Raw genomic sequence first — 17,891 nt, 5'->3', positions numbered from 1 at the left:
TGTATCTTGGTAAAATACACTGACAATAATGACACCACTGCAAATATTTTTTTATCATGACACCTTGGAAAAAGTAATCCAGCATTAAAAAAAGAAGGCCTACAGTTTTCTTGTCTTCATTACCTCGTCTTATTTTGCATAGCTAAAAGGGGGAGCACCTCTCACATTCTGTCAACAATAGCCAGCTAATGCTGCATAGACAACTGAACTCCACGATAGACTGGAGAGTGAATGTCAAGAACACTTTGGCAGAAGGTTCCAAAAAAAGTCTGACATATGGAAATATTGCTGAGAGGAAAAAAGTCTGCCAAACATACTGCAAAAATGTTGCCGCGAAACTGTGCAAATGATCAAACTTGAACTGTGATAATCAGCCAATGCCATGCAATAAATGCAAGGTAGCTAGCGTACTCGTCTAGTCTAGCTTACAATAATTGCAATAAATGTAATGTAAATACATTTTCTGCATAAGCTCGGTATAAACGCACCATGTGTGTTCTTTCTTTTTTCAGTTCTTGGAATCATGCATTTCTCACAGGACAGATCACGACTCCTGCACATGTGACATGCATATTTTAGCTTATTGCTTCTGCTATAATCTCTGCCAGAACCACAGTTTATTATTTTCATTCAGTCCAGTTCCTGTTGTGGGCCACTAGCCTAATCACTGGTTGATTCTGATGCTCAGAATTCCGAAAGATTAAATGTATCGGTAGGTGTCAGCTTTTGTTAGACTTTAGACAACAGCTGATGCCTCCTGATAGGTTTAAGGACATGAAAATTCTGAGCGTATAAACTTTTAAACAACTTTCTACACAGATAATTTCTGTAAATGTTGGCAGATGCTAAGCTGCTAAGATACAGTGAGCTCCAGAAGTATTGGCACCCCTGACTGGCAATGCACAAAAAATACTTAAACATAAACAATATAATTATTGATAAACTCAAAATGCCAACCTGTGAAAAGTACTGTATATTATTAATGTTCCATAGAACCATCAAACATTCATTTTTATAAAAAGACAGATTTCACCAAAAACAAGGTTTCATAATTATTGGCATCCCTCGTTTAGTATGTGGTGCATCCACCTTTGGCAAGGATAATTCTGGAGCCCATTATAATATATTTCTTTTTAATATATATTTAAAATTTTTCGCCCAATTTGGCAGCCAATTATACCCTATATAATCCAATTAGTGCTAGCTGGGGATACACTGCCTTTCGACTCCGTCCCTCGGTGGCCCAGTAGGATCTTGCAACCCTGAGAGCGACATGCCTTCCCAAAGCCGCCTCGTCTCAATTAGATGCTCCGGGGCGCTGAATGCGGCGATCACACTAACCCTGCCAAGTCCCTCCCCTGGAGCAGCAAGCCAATTATGCCACTCCACGTTCTGAAGAACCTGTCTTTTCAACGATGGCTATGTAAAAAAATGAAGTTCCAGAACATACTAGTAAGTAGGCTGTGCCATACTGGGACATTTTACTGATATGTTTTGAACAGACTATGTTTTTTTTATTTTATGTTCAGTGTATTTTAACTAGACCAAGATAATACCATCAATTAAGAATTTATTTTCATACCATCCCATCCCTAGTTTGGAAACATGAAGGCATATATGCAGAAGAGGTTTATATTTTTGGTTTATTATTTATGCAAAGCCAATTTGATATTAACAACAAAATGTTCATGAGTACAATTATATGCATAAATAAGCTATTTTCACTACGCTAACCTATCAGAATAACCTCAGATTTTTACAAGTTTTCATTCTTCTTTAGTTCTCTGAAAACTTAATTTCATTTTCATTGGGCCTCATGCAAGACCTACAACAACTACTCTATTACAAACAGGTTTGTTCTTAAATCGTTCGATTTTAGAGAACTTGCTGCATTCACCGATTTTCTCCTATGTATAATCCTACAATACAATAACATTATTTAAAATATAGTTAATATATAATATAATTTATAATATAGTTATGACTGAGAATATTTATTTGTGTTGTGCTGGGGGAGCGCTCTACCATACAGTCTGCACTTTGTATTGCAAAATAATGAAGTGAGTCTTGCTCACGGTGCTCATGGAGATAGGTAGCTTATTGGTAAGTGACTTGTCAACTATTAAATGTAGCTGTGTAAAATATTTTCAGTGAACTGAAATTCACCATTTCCTCTTGGTCAGTGGTTCCCAAACTTGGGAGAACCCATGTATATGCTGGTTTTTGTTACAACCACAATTGCAATCCAACTGTTAATTTGTCTTAATTAGGTGCTGTTCATGTTCAGCGGGGCTACATACCTTTCAGATAGCCATGCATACCATGAATAATAAAATTCCCATGACTATATTGTGCTTATCTTGCTTTTTTGAAACCAATGCACACATTTTGCAGAAAAATAGCAGAAAAAGCGGTACATTATTTATTAAAACTGATCAAATGAAAGACTGAAGTGAATCAGTAGGCTCCTAATTGGTTAATGAGTTGACACCTGGCAACCAAACCTAACCATATTTCTGGCATAATTTAGTTCAAAGTAAATAATACATCTTAAGATGAAAAGCACCTTAATTAAGAAATATGAATAGCTTGTTAATATTATTTGATGGCAATTGGGTTGGAACAAAAACCAGCACACACTCTGTCCATATCTGTGACAGAGATTCCCCTTTGACCCCCTCCCTTTGCAATCTACTGCTTTGCTGTGGCAAGATGTTTCTTTAAGAAAAAACTGTTTCTTCATTTCAGTGATGGTACATGCCTCAGGTGACACTGCTTATCACTGAAAGCAGGATTTCAATCTCTAAACTTGTGAACTTTCCTTAGATACCATTTTCATGAACGACTTCCAAACAAGTGGGGTGCCACACCTAGCCCTATGTGGTGTTTTTGGGGTGTTTGTTGAATCTGATGTGGCACACTCATACAAGCCCATCATATGATAAAAAAATCGAGAAAAAGTAGAGATACGAATATGAAAATGAAAAATGAAAATGATACTTGCATGACGCCCAATGTTTTTTCACACCTCATTTCAGGGTTTTGGATTACTAACCATGCCTTGAGGAGAGAATGTGTCTTTAGGGACCACATAGATTTGCAGAGAGCAATGAATTACTTATGTTTGGACACAACCCTTAAGTCTGCATGCCTTTATTGGATGGCTTGGGTGTTTTTATGCTAATCACATGAACAGGCACATCAAATTTACACATATTAGACAATCATCATACGATACACCTCAGATACAAACAAAAACAAAGCTCTGCTCATGTTTCATTATTTCCATTTTGTAGAAAATTTTCTTCAGAACAAATATTATAATTTCAGCTTTGTGAATGAGGCCCATGGAGTCTATTACCTGTTTCCAGATTACTGTCTGCCATATCCCATTCCGTAGCACTGAAACAGAAGGATATTACAATGACATTACTATGATCAGTTTAACATAGCTCTACATAGATTTTTTCTCCTTTAGATGTGCAAAAATATAGAGAACAGCCTGGAGCATAACACAGTTGGGACTAGCACTGTGTAACTAGTACTAGTTAGTAACATTACACTCCCTCTGTTGACAGTTGCAATTTTCAAGCTATCTAACAATGTTAAACTTGGTCAAAATGACAAAAGTGAAACAGCAACTGATTTATAAGTATTCCAACAGTTAAATAAAACAATTGAATCGTTCAATTTCTTTGCACTGGTACTATTTTAAAAGTAGCCAAATCACAGAGCAGCTATTAATGGTACAATAGGTAAGATTTTTGTGTTAAAACATTGTTACAATACCATTGTAAATCCCTTCCTATTATTGAAAAAGACTCACTGACATGTTGACTCACCCTCTGCCTGTGTTCATAGTCCTTAAATTCGGGTTTCATTTGGGTATACATTTGTCAGGCCGTCACTCTGTATCCAAACATTGTTCAGCTGTACAAAAATTCAAGCTTACTGGTTGAAAATTGGTTCTAACTGCCACAACCAATTGGCGCTTTTTATTGCTTATTATCCAAGTGAAGACTACTTATCTAGTTATAAAACAATACCAGTTCACTATTGGTAGCAACAAGCAAATTAATCTATAGTTAGCTTGACAAATGTACAAATATCCACTTACGATAAAATATAGGAAATACGAACATAGTAGTGATGCATAGTGCACAAGCCTTGTGCCTCAGGTGCATATTTGTAAATTCAGCAAGCTAACTAGTAATAGCTAATTTGAAATTACCAACTGTAACTTTGAATTCAGGTTTCAAAATATGCAGTTGACGGACCAACAATTGGTTATAATTGCCACAGTCAATGGCACGGGAATTGCTTGTTACTTAAAGGTACTTAAAGGTACAATAGATAATTTTCAAACAATTTCTGAACTATAGGGAAAACTGCAGAGGAATTGGAAGAGAAGCAAATTAGCTATTAGTTAGTGTGGAGGAAATTCCAAGGAGGGACGTCTTGCAAGCAACCTTTCCCGTTTAAAAGAACCCAGTTCTTTCACAGCAAGGAGAGTTTCAATAATACAAACTTTATTAGCCCTATAACAAAGCATGGAGAATGCATCACACCAATGTGAGAAAACACTTTTTCTCACATTTTAGCAGACAGGGTGTCTATTCTTATACCATTACACATCCAAAGTTATCGCATGCATACATTACGGTGAAAGCCAATCATCTTCATACAGTGTTTCAGTATTTTTCCATCACGCGTTGTACTCCTGGGCCCACATCTGCTCCTTAAGTCATATAACATTTGTTTTGCAATTAACACACTGCTACAGTAACTACAAAGCTTACATTTATCATCCGTTTTTCCTCCTAGGCTGGTTCTATCATAACAAGCACCTTAGCGCACACAACGATGGGAGAGTGTTCTGCCTTATCTCCTGAAGCTGCGGCCGAGCACTCACCCCTCCCTTACATTTTTGCTGGTTATCTGTCACAAGCACAATTTATTCTTTTAAACAGTTTTCTAACTATATGCATTGTACATATCTGGATACATATATCCTAGGTTACACTGTACGACATTATATTTTTCTCCCACATTAGTTGCCGAAATTCGTTGAGCTAACTATGGCTAATTTCCTTGTTGCTACCGATAGGGAACTGGTATTGTTTTCTAACTACATATGTATTCTTCGGTTGGATAATAAGCAATAGTATACAGAGTTTCAGTGATCGCTTCAATCAGAATAAGCCCCCACGCCATTGGCTGTGGCACAGAATAAGCCTCCATGCCATTGGCTGTGTGTGTGGCACTGTGGCACAGAACCAACCAACCAGTGAGCTTGTATGTATTATTGTTTTGTACAGTGATGGCCCATCAACTGTATATTTTGAAACCCGAATTTAAAGACTATAAACACAGGCAGATAGTCAGTCAACATGTCAGCGAGCCTTTTTCAACAATAGGAAGGGATTTAAAATGGTCTTGTAGCAATGTTTTAACACAAAAATCTTACCTATTGTACCTTTAAGTAGGCCTACACCACTGGTTACAGTCAAGGTGTCTATCTAATCCTTATCATCTCAAATTCTCCAGCCAAAACTCATTATTATTTCTTTCTTTCTTGAATAGTCACATATTAATGTAAAATGCTGAAGCCTACATGAACCAGGTGACTGCCCCGGACCAGGTTAACCGTGCAGCCGGTCTTTTATTTACTTAGGTTGCACAAAGCACAGGCCTTTATTTGGGGCAGGCTTGTATTCGAGGCAGGCCTTTATTTCTTATTAGGCTTCTGGTGTAGAATTCTATTCTTAGAAATAAAGTAAAGTGGGCCAACACTTCCTGTAACCGTTCAGAAATCAATTAGTGTAGGCTAATCAGGAAACACCGTTTGGTAAGTCATAGTGTCAGTCTTAACAGACTTAGTTTATTGCAAATATTCTCAAACACAATAAATCACATGCAAGTCCAGAATCCATAAAATAACAATTTGCCAGACACGCCTTCATGAACAATAACAAATTAGCGTAGATGACAGCAAGTTAAGGATCTTAACTTTTTATTGTGAGACATGCGTTTCGTTTGGAGCAGCACCGATAGGCTATCAAAAGATTTTCGCTTTGGTTTGGGATTTAATTTACTTTTGGACTGTTTGATTCTATTGCTAAATGTTGGGACTGATGGGCACTGAAATCTGGGGGGTATTTGATGGTTCACTGTTAAGTTTTATGTAGTTGAAAGAGTTTCGGGATTTCCACCCGTCTCTTTATTGCGAGCCAAGGCAGCCGCTTTCATTCATTCATTGAATGTGCGCTGTGCTGTAAATACATGGAAACCTTAGTAGCCTAATTTTAAATTTTGCCTGATTTACTTTTTATTAAATTCTAGGCTGGAATGCCTCGCAGGCTGGAATGCCTCGCAGGAACAATTGTGTTTAAATGTATACTCCTTCAGCCTTTGGCAAGCTACTTAGAAGGGGGCGGCAAGTGACTGGTAGCTTGAGAGCAACATGTTGGAGACCCATGGTGTAGGACAATGACTTTTCATTGGCAAAAGTATTAAACCAACCAACAATATAAAATATTAAGAAGAGCTCTTTTATTTAATTGAGTTAAATCGAAACAATGTCTTCTAGTGCTCATGGACTGATAGCCCTACTGGTAGGCAATATTACCCCGGCTTGTATTTGGGGGCCGGCCTTTATTTGTCTGAATCGGCCACGCCCCCGGCTATTATCCGAGGCCCGGCTTCAAATAGAATCCCGGACACAATTTGAGGATTTACTGTACCTCGATTTAAAGTAACTGAGCTTCGTAGTACAGAAAACCCAGGGTTAGCACTTAAGTTAGCTTGCCAACCCATTATTCTTGCTTTGTAGTACACCCCACAGTTCCATATTCAACATGGTTTCACCAGCTCAAGCTATATTTTGAAACAGATGATTGTTTATAATTTCAAACTGGTCATAGCTGGATTTTCCACCAGAATTGTCCGCATTTTGAGAAAAAGAGACAGAAATTGCACCCCTGATAAGAAAGCCATGTTTAAAACTTGAGTTGTGTATAGATAGAAACGAAACATTACCATGATACAAATGTCTGTTTCCCTCTGGCAAGTATTTTGGGATTGTATTTACTTCCGGCTTTTCAGCTCTTTCATGACAATGCAAGCTCCTCATGATGCACTGCTGCCCCCCTACTGTCGGAGCATATATTTCATATAACAAGTAATTACTGTGGAAAAACCAAAGGCCTGAGGCAGAAGCACCAAACCACTGCAATGGCTAAACATAGAAAAATGGGAACAATAAGTAAACAATGGACATTCTACTGAAGTTTCTCCTAGTTACCACATTTTTGGAATTAGAAACTATTATGGATGTGGTGTGCTCGACCCTTACCACAAAGAATAAAGAACAACTTAATTTTAGCATTTTTGCCTACATTGTTCTGTAAATTAGCAAAGTAAACGGAAAAAGGGTCTTGCTCCATTTAAGCCATTTTTCAAGTTGTAGTGACAAATAAAGCCTTATAAACATCGAACAAAAAGTTCGGAAATTTGTGTTTGGTAGATTATTTCTCTGTTGTAACAATGCTCGCTTCATTTTATACCGTTGAAAAGCCTGTTTATTTCCCTTTTAAATGGTGCCCCATTTGTAATGAACATGCATTTGTGGGATGAGCAGCACAGCTGAGTATATGGGTAGCGCTCATGTAAAATTTGCCAAATGCCAATGCCAAACAGCTTATTCTGCTGTCCAAAGTAACTTAACACATTAAGGCGTAAATACCAGGAAATAAAAGCTAAAATTCAGAACTTTTGTCATGTGTTCATCATTTTATCTCAACCCCAAATCTAGTCAGTGTATTGCAGAAACGAAGTAATTAGCCTTGCTGTTCCAATACTTTTGGAGAGGACTGTATAAACACTGTTGCAATTTATACGTGATGAATGCAAAATGTATAAAAATGCCTTTTTATTAAAATCTGACAATATGCACTGTAACCACATCTCAAATTGTGGAGTACAGAAGCAAATAAAAAAAATTATGATTCTTTGTCCCAAACGTTATGGAGGGCACTGTATTTCTGTAAATGTTGGCAGCTGCAACAGAACCAGTCTTGGCCAAAAATGGTAAGTTCCAGAAAGAACTGGCAGGTAATGTCATACAGGGACTTTTCTTTTTGTTTTAGTACTTTAAGTACTTTTACTTTAAAGATAGATCATATTTTCACTATACCAAGATAATACTGTAAGTCTAGATGATTTTGTCCAGGATAACCGTGGCATGAAATTTTCATTACTAATACACACACACACACACACACAAACACAAACGCACACACACACAGACTATACCTGTTGTCTTCTTCTTATTGACTGTGTTGTCTGCCTTGTGCCGCTTCTGTAGGGGACGGATGTGGAATGAGTTAGCCTTTTGCTGTTGTACAGATCTACATTTAGCTGTAAATTCTCTTTGTGGTGCAGTTCAGCCCCCGGTATTGCAGGGGGCAGCAGTGAACTCACATAGTCCTCGATAATCTCCTTAATTCCAGCCACAGTAAGGATGAAGATAAGTGGCACCAGTGTTGTGTAGCGGCCCGTAGGAGAAACATCAGGGATTTGCTAGGGAAACAATCAGAAGAAATTTGTATGACACATACTGCAAGTATTTCTGACAGCTCACTCAGATTGATGCAGGAGTGTGTGAGTGCACATGTACATGTACAGTCAGGTCCACAATTAAATATGCATGAATATGCATGAATAAACTAAAAAAAAACAATACATCTATTGACATACACTTTATTTTCCAACCTGTGTGCTTTAATAATGATTCAGTGGAATCAACCGAAGTCCTACATTTTTCAAATAAAAAATGAAAAGCATTTTCCCTTAAAAACAGCTTTCACAATTACCCCCCTCCCTTCCCAGTTTAATGCTTGGTGTGTTGCTGACAGAGATGACAGTCATGAGTCTTTTCCTATAATTAGTGATAAAGTTAGAGATTTTGGGGTACTGCTGACCATTCCTCCATGCAGAACCTTTCAGAATTATTGATATTCTTGGGATACCTGCCTCTTCAGTTCAGACCACAGGTTTTTGATGGAATTTAAGTCTGTAGACTGAGATGACCATTACAGAACATGGATGTTGTTTTCACAGAACCATTTCTGTGTGAATTTTGATGTAGCAAAATCAAAATCACTGTCCTGCTGGATTTTTTGTTTCTATTTTTTGGTTGCCAATTATACCCTTTCTATTCCAATTATTTGTGTTAGCTGGGGATACACCGCTTACAACCCCATACCTTGGAGGCCCGGAGAGATCTGGTGACCCAGAGAACGACACGCCTTCTTCAAGCCGTATCGTCTGAGAGCCTGTGACCATGAGCCCGAGGATTCCCAGCCCGGGGCGCTGTTGTGCGCGGTGATCCTACTAACCCCTGAGTCCCTCCCTCAGAGCAGCGAGCCAATTATGCTGCTCCATGTGAGCCAGCTAAATACAGCTTTTGGCAGGACCAGGACAGAAACCCCGGTCCTCTGTGTGCAACTGTAACAAACTACATCAAGTTCCATTACTTTAGCCATACGCCACCACGGCTCCATGGACAATCTACCTATGACAAAGTCCCAGCCGCAACTTTTATTACAGTTGATAAAAGATTTTATTTTTACCAGTGTGTGGATGTGTTAACTCATATTTGAAGAATTAGAGCACTGTGTGCAATGACCACAAGAATAAAATCCTATCGGCTGGTTCAGCATCCATGAGGTTCTCTGAGGTTTATGAATGGATAAGGCGATCTCTGAAGAGAGTGTCTGAATGAAATCAGAGAAGGGATTGAGCTAATTTACATTACATTACAGTACATTAATGGCATTTGGCAGACTCACTTATCCAGAGCGACGTACAACAAAGTGCATACCCATAACCAGGGATAAGTGCGCTGAAAGACCCTATAGGGAAGTACAATTTCAACTGCTACCTGCACAACAAAGATAAGGACCAGGGCCTATTTGTTTTTTGTTTTTAACAAACAAACAAACAAAGCAAAAGTATGACCAAACCCCTTAACTAGCCAAACACTGCTTACCTAGCCAAACTAAAAATACTGATACACAAAAAAGTAAATCACAGAAAGACAACAATTAAGGTTCACAGGGAGGTAGGGAGGGACGGGGAGAGGTGCTGCTTGAAGAGGTGCGTCTTCAGTTTGCGCTTGAAGGTGGGAAGAGATTCCACAGTTCTGACCACAACGGGGAGTTTGTTCCACCACCGTGGAGCCAGAACAGACAGTAGTCGTGAGCGTGAGGTGGAACTTCGGAGAGGGGGAGGTGCCAAGCGGCTCGTCTGGTCTTCAATCTTCCCAAATACTCACGTCACCCCCCTTACTTCCCTCCACTGGCTGCCTGTCATGGCTCGCATAAGTAAGCAGGGGGGTGACGTGAGTATTTGGGAAGATTGAAGACCAGACGAGCTGCTGCATTCTGGATAAGGGGCTGGGTCACTTTTAAGTAAACTCCATTATTTTAAAATAGAATTCTTAATTTCACCAGGAAAAGGTGATATTATTTTTGAAAAGCAAATATGTGACTCAGTTTGAGGTTTCAACTTTCTGGCCAATAATGATTGCTCTCTGACAGGTCGAGGTGACGTGCATCATAGAACCCCCTTTTTTTGAAACGTTCCATTAATTCAATAGATTTAGGCTGGAATTCATTGTGGGCGCTGCTGTTTCTACGCATTCTTAAAAATTTCCTTACAGGAATATTACTTATCAAGTGCCTAGGGTGATGACTATGAGCTCTTAACAAGGTATTTCTGCTTAAAAACTTACAATAAGTAGTAGTCTATACCCCTTTATAATGTCCAACATAAAATCAAGAAAAGGAATGCTGTCGCTATTATAATCCATAGTAAAGGAAAGATCAGTTGTGGCATTGAGATTATCAAAGTCTTTCAGTTCACTCGCAGTATCTTCCCATATACAAATAATAATCTATCTATCTTTTCCATTCAGCAATTTTAAAATAAAAATGGTTTATTAACAAAAGAACAGGCATTAACAAATTTCTCCTCCCAGAGGCCCATAACGAGGCATGCATATTAAAGAGCAAAAGCACTACCCATAGCACTACCCTTTAGACTGAAGGTCATAGGTATCAAAATATTTTTTTGTACATCTAGAGAGACCAATATCTCATCTTGTGCACATTTAATATATTTAATGGTATTCAACACATCAGCTGTATCACCTAGATAGGATGAAAGATCCCCCCCAAAAAAATCAGTGCCACTGCCAATACTAGCAACAATGGGGTGCAGGGGGGGTTATCAATAGACTTTTGAATTTTGGCCACAAAAAACAGCACAAATGAGATGTTTTGTTGTCAAAAATATAGAAACATAGAAATCTGTGTTACTTCAATGATTTTAATGATTGAATCATTACTCATTACTCAAACTCATTACAACAGCAGAGCCACCTTTTTAATAATAATATCTTCCCTCTTTTCCAAATCACGTAAAGCCTATAATTCAGTTGCAGAAAAATTCTGATACCTAATAACAATACTGCACAATACTGTTGTTTTTTGGCAAAAACTACGAGTTCTGGAAGCTGAATAACAATGATAAAAATAATTTTTCATTTAGCTGATGCTTTTAACCACAGTGACTTAGAGTTCAATAGACTAAGCAGGGGACAATACCCCTGGAGCAATATGGGGTTAAGGGCCTTGCTCAAGCACCCAACAGCAGTGCAGATCTTATTGTGGCTACACCGAGGCTTGAACCACCAACCTTCCAGGTCCCAGTAATGTCACAGTCATGTACCATAGCCACTAGGCTATACACTACCCTATAGGCTACAGCGAGTAATTGTGCCATTGTAGTTGGAAAGATACATTGTTGTTGAGTTCTTGAATGTAAAGTCTTGGTGCATTAAACAAGTTTCCATAGAGCTCCATTATATCATGGTGAACTTCTTCTAAAAACTCATCAAATCTAGAAAATCTCACTGAAATTATCTGGATGGATAGACAGTACTTTGGCTAAGTGGAAACATACTTCAATTCATTTTTTGGTGAACTGCACCTTTAATAAAAACACTTCGGGGGAGAGATGAGATAATTGACCATTAATCTGCTGGTAGAGAGCAATACTTGCGGACATACTACATCATGCTGTGACCTACCTGCATCAGTGCGATGAACAGGAAGAAGGCATTGGCCGCACGGCGGATCTGCTCATACAGGAACCGTGGCAGGAACGTCAGGAACCCATACTTTGCTGTGCTGAGGAAAAAAATATATCCACACTCATACAACAAGTGTAAACACACAAGAACATTGTCTCACATTTCAGTTCTTTATCATGTTGTTAAATGCAGCCTTCAGGCAATACATTTTTCCAATTGAAAAGGCAGGCAAACAATGATAACCTCCTCAACAACTATTACCTACATAGAATACTTTGAATTGCATGCCACAGATTGGGTATTCAACTTGAAATCCAAAAGACAACAATTACCCTGTGCTAAAATGTGACCTAGCACTGTGGTCAGCTATTTGTTGAGAGGTACTAAAACCTTGGCCATGAGCTTTGTTTTAATACACTGTGACTTTTGAGGAATTCCTGTGAATTTTTGTGGATGTGAGATAGAGATCAGGAAAAAGTCCTCATAATCAGGCAGGACTCAACAAATGTTTGCCTGGTCAAGCAAGTGGACTGAAAATCCACTGTCCCAAACTGATTGTTTATTCTAAAAACACCTATTAGGGATGGTGATTTTTCAATCATTTCAGAGATTGAGTGATTGCATGAGGTTACTGGCCCCCAGGGGTGTGGGCTCATTGTGGCTGATGCTCCTGCTAGCTACTAGGATAATTGCGATGAGGTGGTAGAAACAACCAAAGAGAATGAAAGCAAAGGGGGTGAGTTATTACACTGGCTGCTTTGCTTCATATTGTCAAAAAAGCCTCCGCCAAAACCCAAAATGGTGGATAAACGCTCTTTCAGAAGCTCTTTTCAGAAGCTAAACTCGAAGCTTGAACATTCTTCCAAATCCAACCAAATATTTTACTTTGCATGCAGGTTATTTGCATCTAGTAGCATATAACCGCATTTAATTGCGTGAGGGTGTACTAATTGGAAAATTGGGTTGCCAAAAATAAATAAAAACATGTAGCAGGGGATCGCCATAATAGGCTACAGCAACCTCTGAACTCAGCTTAGTGCTGTCCTCTGAGATTGTTGAATATCACGTTCATTTTTGCCATGTTTGCCGTGTTTTCAAGTAGCATATGTTCAAAAACTGTTATGCAGTGATGCTGTCAGTGTCTCGCAATATGTTGCATCTTCTGCTGCTGCCTGGCTCACTATTAAATCAAATTAAGGTTCACAAAATAGGCTTAGCTCAGGCAATGTTCCCAACTTTTGTTTCAAATGCAAGTAGCCCACTTAAGACCATGTTCCGAACACCAAGTTAGCTCTGGATGTTCCGAACAGTGCAACTTTCAAGACGAATAAATAAGACTTTACTTCCAAATCAGCTTTGGTTTTTGTGTGTGTGTAGTCTCATTCCTTCCGTTTTTATAAAAACTTGGTACATACACTATCCGCTTCACCATACAGTGACAAGGTAATAGTGCTCCCCTGTGACCTTGTGGTGGGGAAGCTGTTGCTAATGAGAGACTACGAACCGGGCAGGTTTATACAGCACAGGAAAATAAGCCTGTGCAAAATTGTTGTAGTTGTGTTTCAGGTGCTGTTCCCTGTGCGCTAACACAGGGAAGTTTTGTAGTTATTTATTGTTTTTTGCTATAGCGTATTGGTCCCGTTCACGTGAGTCCAAGTGTCTTAGTGTCAATAAGCAGCTATAATCATAAACCAGGAAAAACACATTCATTGAACGGACATTAACTTCTGGTGGAAGTGGCTGCTTCTCCGTTTTCTGTTCAAAACACACTGACTGAACTAATGTTAAATATCCTGTGATATTTTTGCGCGGCGCCCCTCCACAAGAGCTTGATTCACAATTCCTGCACACAACCCTGCTGGCCCCAGAAATAATCCAGGGGCATTGCTAGACCGTGTTCACTGGGAAAAATATTTTTCTGTGCCCCAGTAAAATAATCATGAAAAAACTGTGACCACTCTTACTGTTAAACAATAAGTTATAGCTAACTAGGGGAAAACTTGAAAGCCTCAGCCTCATGAAAATGAGACTATCGGGGGTTTGCACCACTCTCAACCCCGAAACACGTGTAGTTAACCTTAGTGTAATACATATAACAGACCTACACTAAGAAGGAAACAAAAAGCATAAGCCCCTCAGGTATGTGGCATATGCAGATGTAAACTAACTACGCAATCTGCCATGAGGATCTACTAGAGATCCCCAAACTGTCGGAGGTACACCAATTCAACGTAACAGATGTTACCTCCAACAGAGCGGCGAATTGAGACCTAGTGCTATACATAAAATAACATAGATAAGTCTTACGAAAACGAACACAATGAGTTTTAAATGTGAAAAACAGAAACAACTCACTATACAAAAGTAAACATAAGGCGGCTGTCAAACTTGGAAACCGCCCACTATAGGAAACAGACACACAATATATTTCCATAATTTCCACATATGGATAGGGTGAACATCGTCTTCTCCCTTACACCTGAACTAAGTTATAAAAAGTCTAAGCCAGTCTCTTTAATTTCAAGCGGGAATTAGCACTTCAACCATCCACCTTAAACTCAGCCTACAGCTCCTTACTTGAGAGAGGTAGCTGTTAAAACAAGGCAAAATAAACTAGGTGGACGCACAGCATGAGAGCAAGCGTACAGCAAATGGTGTAATAAAACTCAAACCCTAACACTTGGCCTAGACCAGGGGTCGGCAACCCTGGTCCTGGAGAGCCGCAGGGTGTGCTGGTTTTTACATTTTACATTTTAGTCATTTGGCAGACGCTTTTAATCCAAAGCGACATATGCTTAAAGTCAGCATTAGGAGTCAGTATCCGCAAACAACTGGCAGCACATTGCTTGGATAGATCATCGCACTCCTCTCAGCTTCCCCACTGCATGTGTTGAGTGAGAAGAGTGAGTGATAAGCAAGGTAGTAATTTTCTGTTCAATATTGGGGGGGCGGGCATGGTAACGGTTATAGTGAAGAGCGAAGTGAACGTGCCTACCGCGTAGCCTGATTGACAGGTGAATTTTATTATAAAATGATGTCACCATCTTGCATTTTGCTCTTCTCTAAACACTCAAAAGCTACAGGGTGCAATGGGCAGTCAATAGCCCCCAATATAAGTTACAATACTAACGTTATTAAAAATGAATAAACTCCATTGCTACAACTGGCTAATGTTTGCCATGTGTGATGTGGATGTACTGTTACATACAAATGTAACAGTAGGCTACAACATATTTGTTATCCATTGGAAGCAATTTTCAAGAACAAGAAGACTTACTGAACACACTTTTTCTACTTTTTCCAAGTCATTTGAAGAGCACCATTTTTAAAACAGGTGTAGAATACATCTATAAAGTTACCGACAGCAGTAGCCTGCTGTAGCAAGTTTGCGAGTGGTCACACAGAGGTTTTGCCATGGTTGCGAATGCTTAGCGAAAAAAAAGCCATCCGATATTGACAACTTAGCTATCTTTTCTACAGGTCCGATCGATCTTTGTTTTTCTAAGGCATTTTTGCTTCTGAGTAGCTCACTCGTCTATGCCATATATTTCCCTAACTAGCTGACATTCAAACTTCACGGCCAAAAGGAAGTTACACACACAGACACAGGCAAGTTTCCCTGAAATCTTTGCATATTATCAGAAAAGAAGACTTATAAGTATTGTCTCTTAGTTGTTGGCTGTTATTTGTTTATTTCTAGTAATGTATTATTTTTCATCATCATATCTAGTTTTCTGTTTATTATCCTTTACTGTTCATTGCATTCATCATCCCCTGCCCAAGCAACTCCCCTGTCTGCGTGCTACACTATTCGGGTGGTTTCGGAAATTTCCGGGTTTCAGCGATTCCTTCTCAGCCTCGCATTTTCTTACTTCCTGCTTTTTCGCTAGTTCATGTTGTATATCACTAACTTACTAATAACAACTAACATAGATATTGTACAGTACTAATTATATTAACGCACGCACTGTCTGTCTAACTAATTAACAAACAGTCACTAGTTTTGGGTAATTTAGATTTAATCATGTAACTTAATAACGTTATCCAAAAAAACGTTTGGAAGCTATTGTAATACTTTTTAAAAAGTCTATAGAAAAAATGAATGGGGTTTTTCTTAATCTTTAAGTATGGATTGGGTCTCTAATAAGCATGTTAGTGTAGTATAGCTTTTGCCATATTTTTTTTTATCTTTCACAAAACTGCATGTATTTTTAATAATGGATTTGTCTGCTTTTTCCATCTGCCAAAGATGCCGCATACTGACAAACTGGGAGGATTTTAGCTAAAACCTATGGAGAAATGATATACTAAAGGGACACCAAATAGTGTTTTTGACATTCGTTTTCTAGCAAGTGGATATTTGAAACGACAAAGGTTGTCACACAGCACCTGTGCTACACAAGTCTTCAGGGTAAATGTGATGGTTTGTAGTTGTAGGGGTCCTCGCACGGGACTCCAAATTATGTAGGGTCCTCGCACGGGCCGCAAAATAACGTAGGGATTTTACTCTCTACGAAACCGGGGCGCCAGTTAAACGTTGTGTAGCAGTATAACTGCTAAAAAAGTAATCAGTCTCATAAAATTACTGTTATCAGAAATATCTAACCACAAATTTAGTATTTTCATTAATAATTAAAATAACATTACATTACATTACATTATTGGCATTTGGCAGACGCTCTTATCCAGAGCGACGTACAACAAAGTGCATACCCATAACCAGGGATAAGTTCGCTGAAAGACCCTAGAGGTAAGTACAATTTCAACTGCTACCTGTACAACAAAGATAAGGACAAGGGCCATTTCTTTTTCTTTTTTTCTTTTTTTTTTTTTTTTGAACAAACAAACAAACAAACAAGAGCAAAAGTGACCAAAGTTAACTATCCAAACACTGCTTACCTAGCCAACTAAAAATACCGATACACAAAGCAAGTCACAGAGACAACAATTAAGGTTCACAGGGAGGTAGGGAGGGATGGGGAGAGGTGCTGCTTGAAGAGGTGCGTCTTCAGCTTGCGCTTGAAGGTGGGGAGAGATTCTATAGTTCTGACCTCAACGGGGAGTTCGTTCCACCACCGTGGAGCCAGAACAGACAGTAGTCGTGAGCGTGAGGTGGAGGTTCTGAGAGGGGGAGGTGCCAAGCGGCCTGTGGAGGCTGAACGAAGAGGTCTGGCAGGGGTGTAGGGTCTGATGATTTTTTGCAGATAAGCTGGGGAAGACCCTTTAACTGCTTGGAAGGCTAGCACCAATGTTTTGAATTTGATGCGAGCCATGACAGGCAGCCAGTGGAGGGAAGTAAGCAGGGGGGTGACGTGTGAGTATTTGGGAAGGTTGAAGACCAGACGAGCTGCTGCATTCTGGATGAGTTGGAGGGGTCTGATGGCGGACGCTGGGAGGCCAGCCAAGAGGGAATTGCAGTAGTCCAGGCGGGACAGAACCATCGCTTGGACCAGGAGCTGGGTCGAGTAGGGGGTGAGAAAGGGGCGGATTCTCCGTATGTTGTAGAGGAAGAACCTGCAAGACCGGGTCACCGCCGCAATGTTCTCGGAAAGGGACAGTCTGCTGTCCATCACCACGCCGAGGTTCCTTGCACTGGGTGACGGCGTGAGTGTGGTATCCCCGAGAGAAATGGAGAGATCCAGATGGGGAGAGGTATTAGCAGGGATGAATATCATTTCAGTTTTACCTGGGTTGAGCTTTAGATGGTGGTTGTCCATCCAGCTCTGGATGTCCC

General features: G+C 39.5%; 1 protein-coding gene across 4 annotated transcripts in view; it reads right to left on the bottom strand.

Annotated features, from left to right (window-relative positions):
* The window catches only part of atp8a2 (ATPase phospholipid transporting 8A2), a 241,996-nt gene that overhangs the window by 142,732 nt on the left and 81,373 nt on the right, over positions 1 to 17,891 (bottom strand). For all 4 annotated transcript variants that reach the window (XM_061239651.1, XM_061239653.1, XM_061239652.1 and 1 more), the window contains 4 exons: positions 12,155 to 12,254; positions 8,482 to 8,580; positions 8,314 to 8,359; positions 3,362 to 3,402 (listed from right to left, as the gene is read on the bottom strand). In XM_061239651.1, coding sequence (XP_061095635.1) covers positions 3,362 to 3,402; positions 8,314 to 8,359; positions 8,482 to 8,580; positions 12,155 to 12,254 — 286 coding nt within the window. The remainder of the gene's footprint in view (positions 1 to 3,361; positions 3,403 to 8,313; positions 8,360 to 8,481; positions 8,581 to 12,154; positions 12,255 to 17,891) is intronic.

This window comes from Conger conger, chromosome 4 (genome assembly GCF_963514075.1).
Source record: "Conger conger chromosome 4, fConCon1.1, whole genome shotgun sequence".
Classification (NCBI taxonomy): Eukaryota; Metazoa; Chordata; class Actinopteri; order Anguilliformes; family Congridae; genus Conger; species Conger conger.
This window is presented reverse-complemented; position numbering and strand designations above follow the sequence as displayed.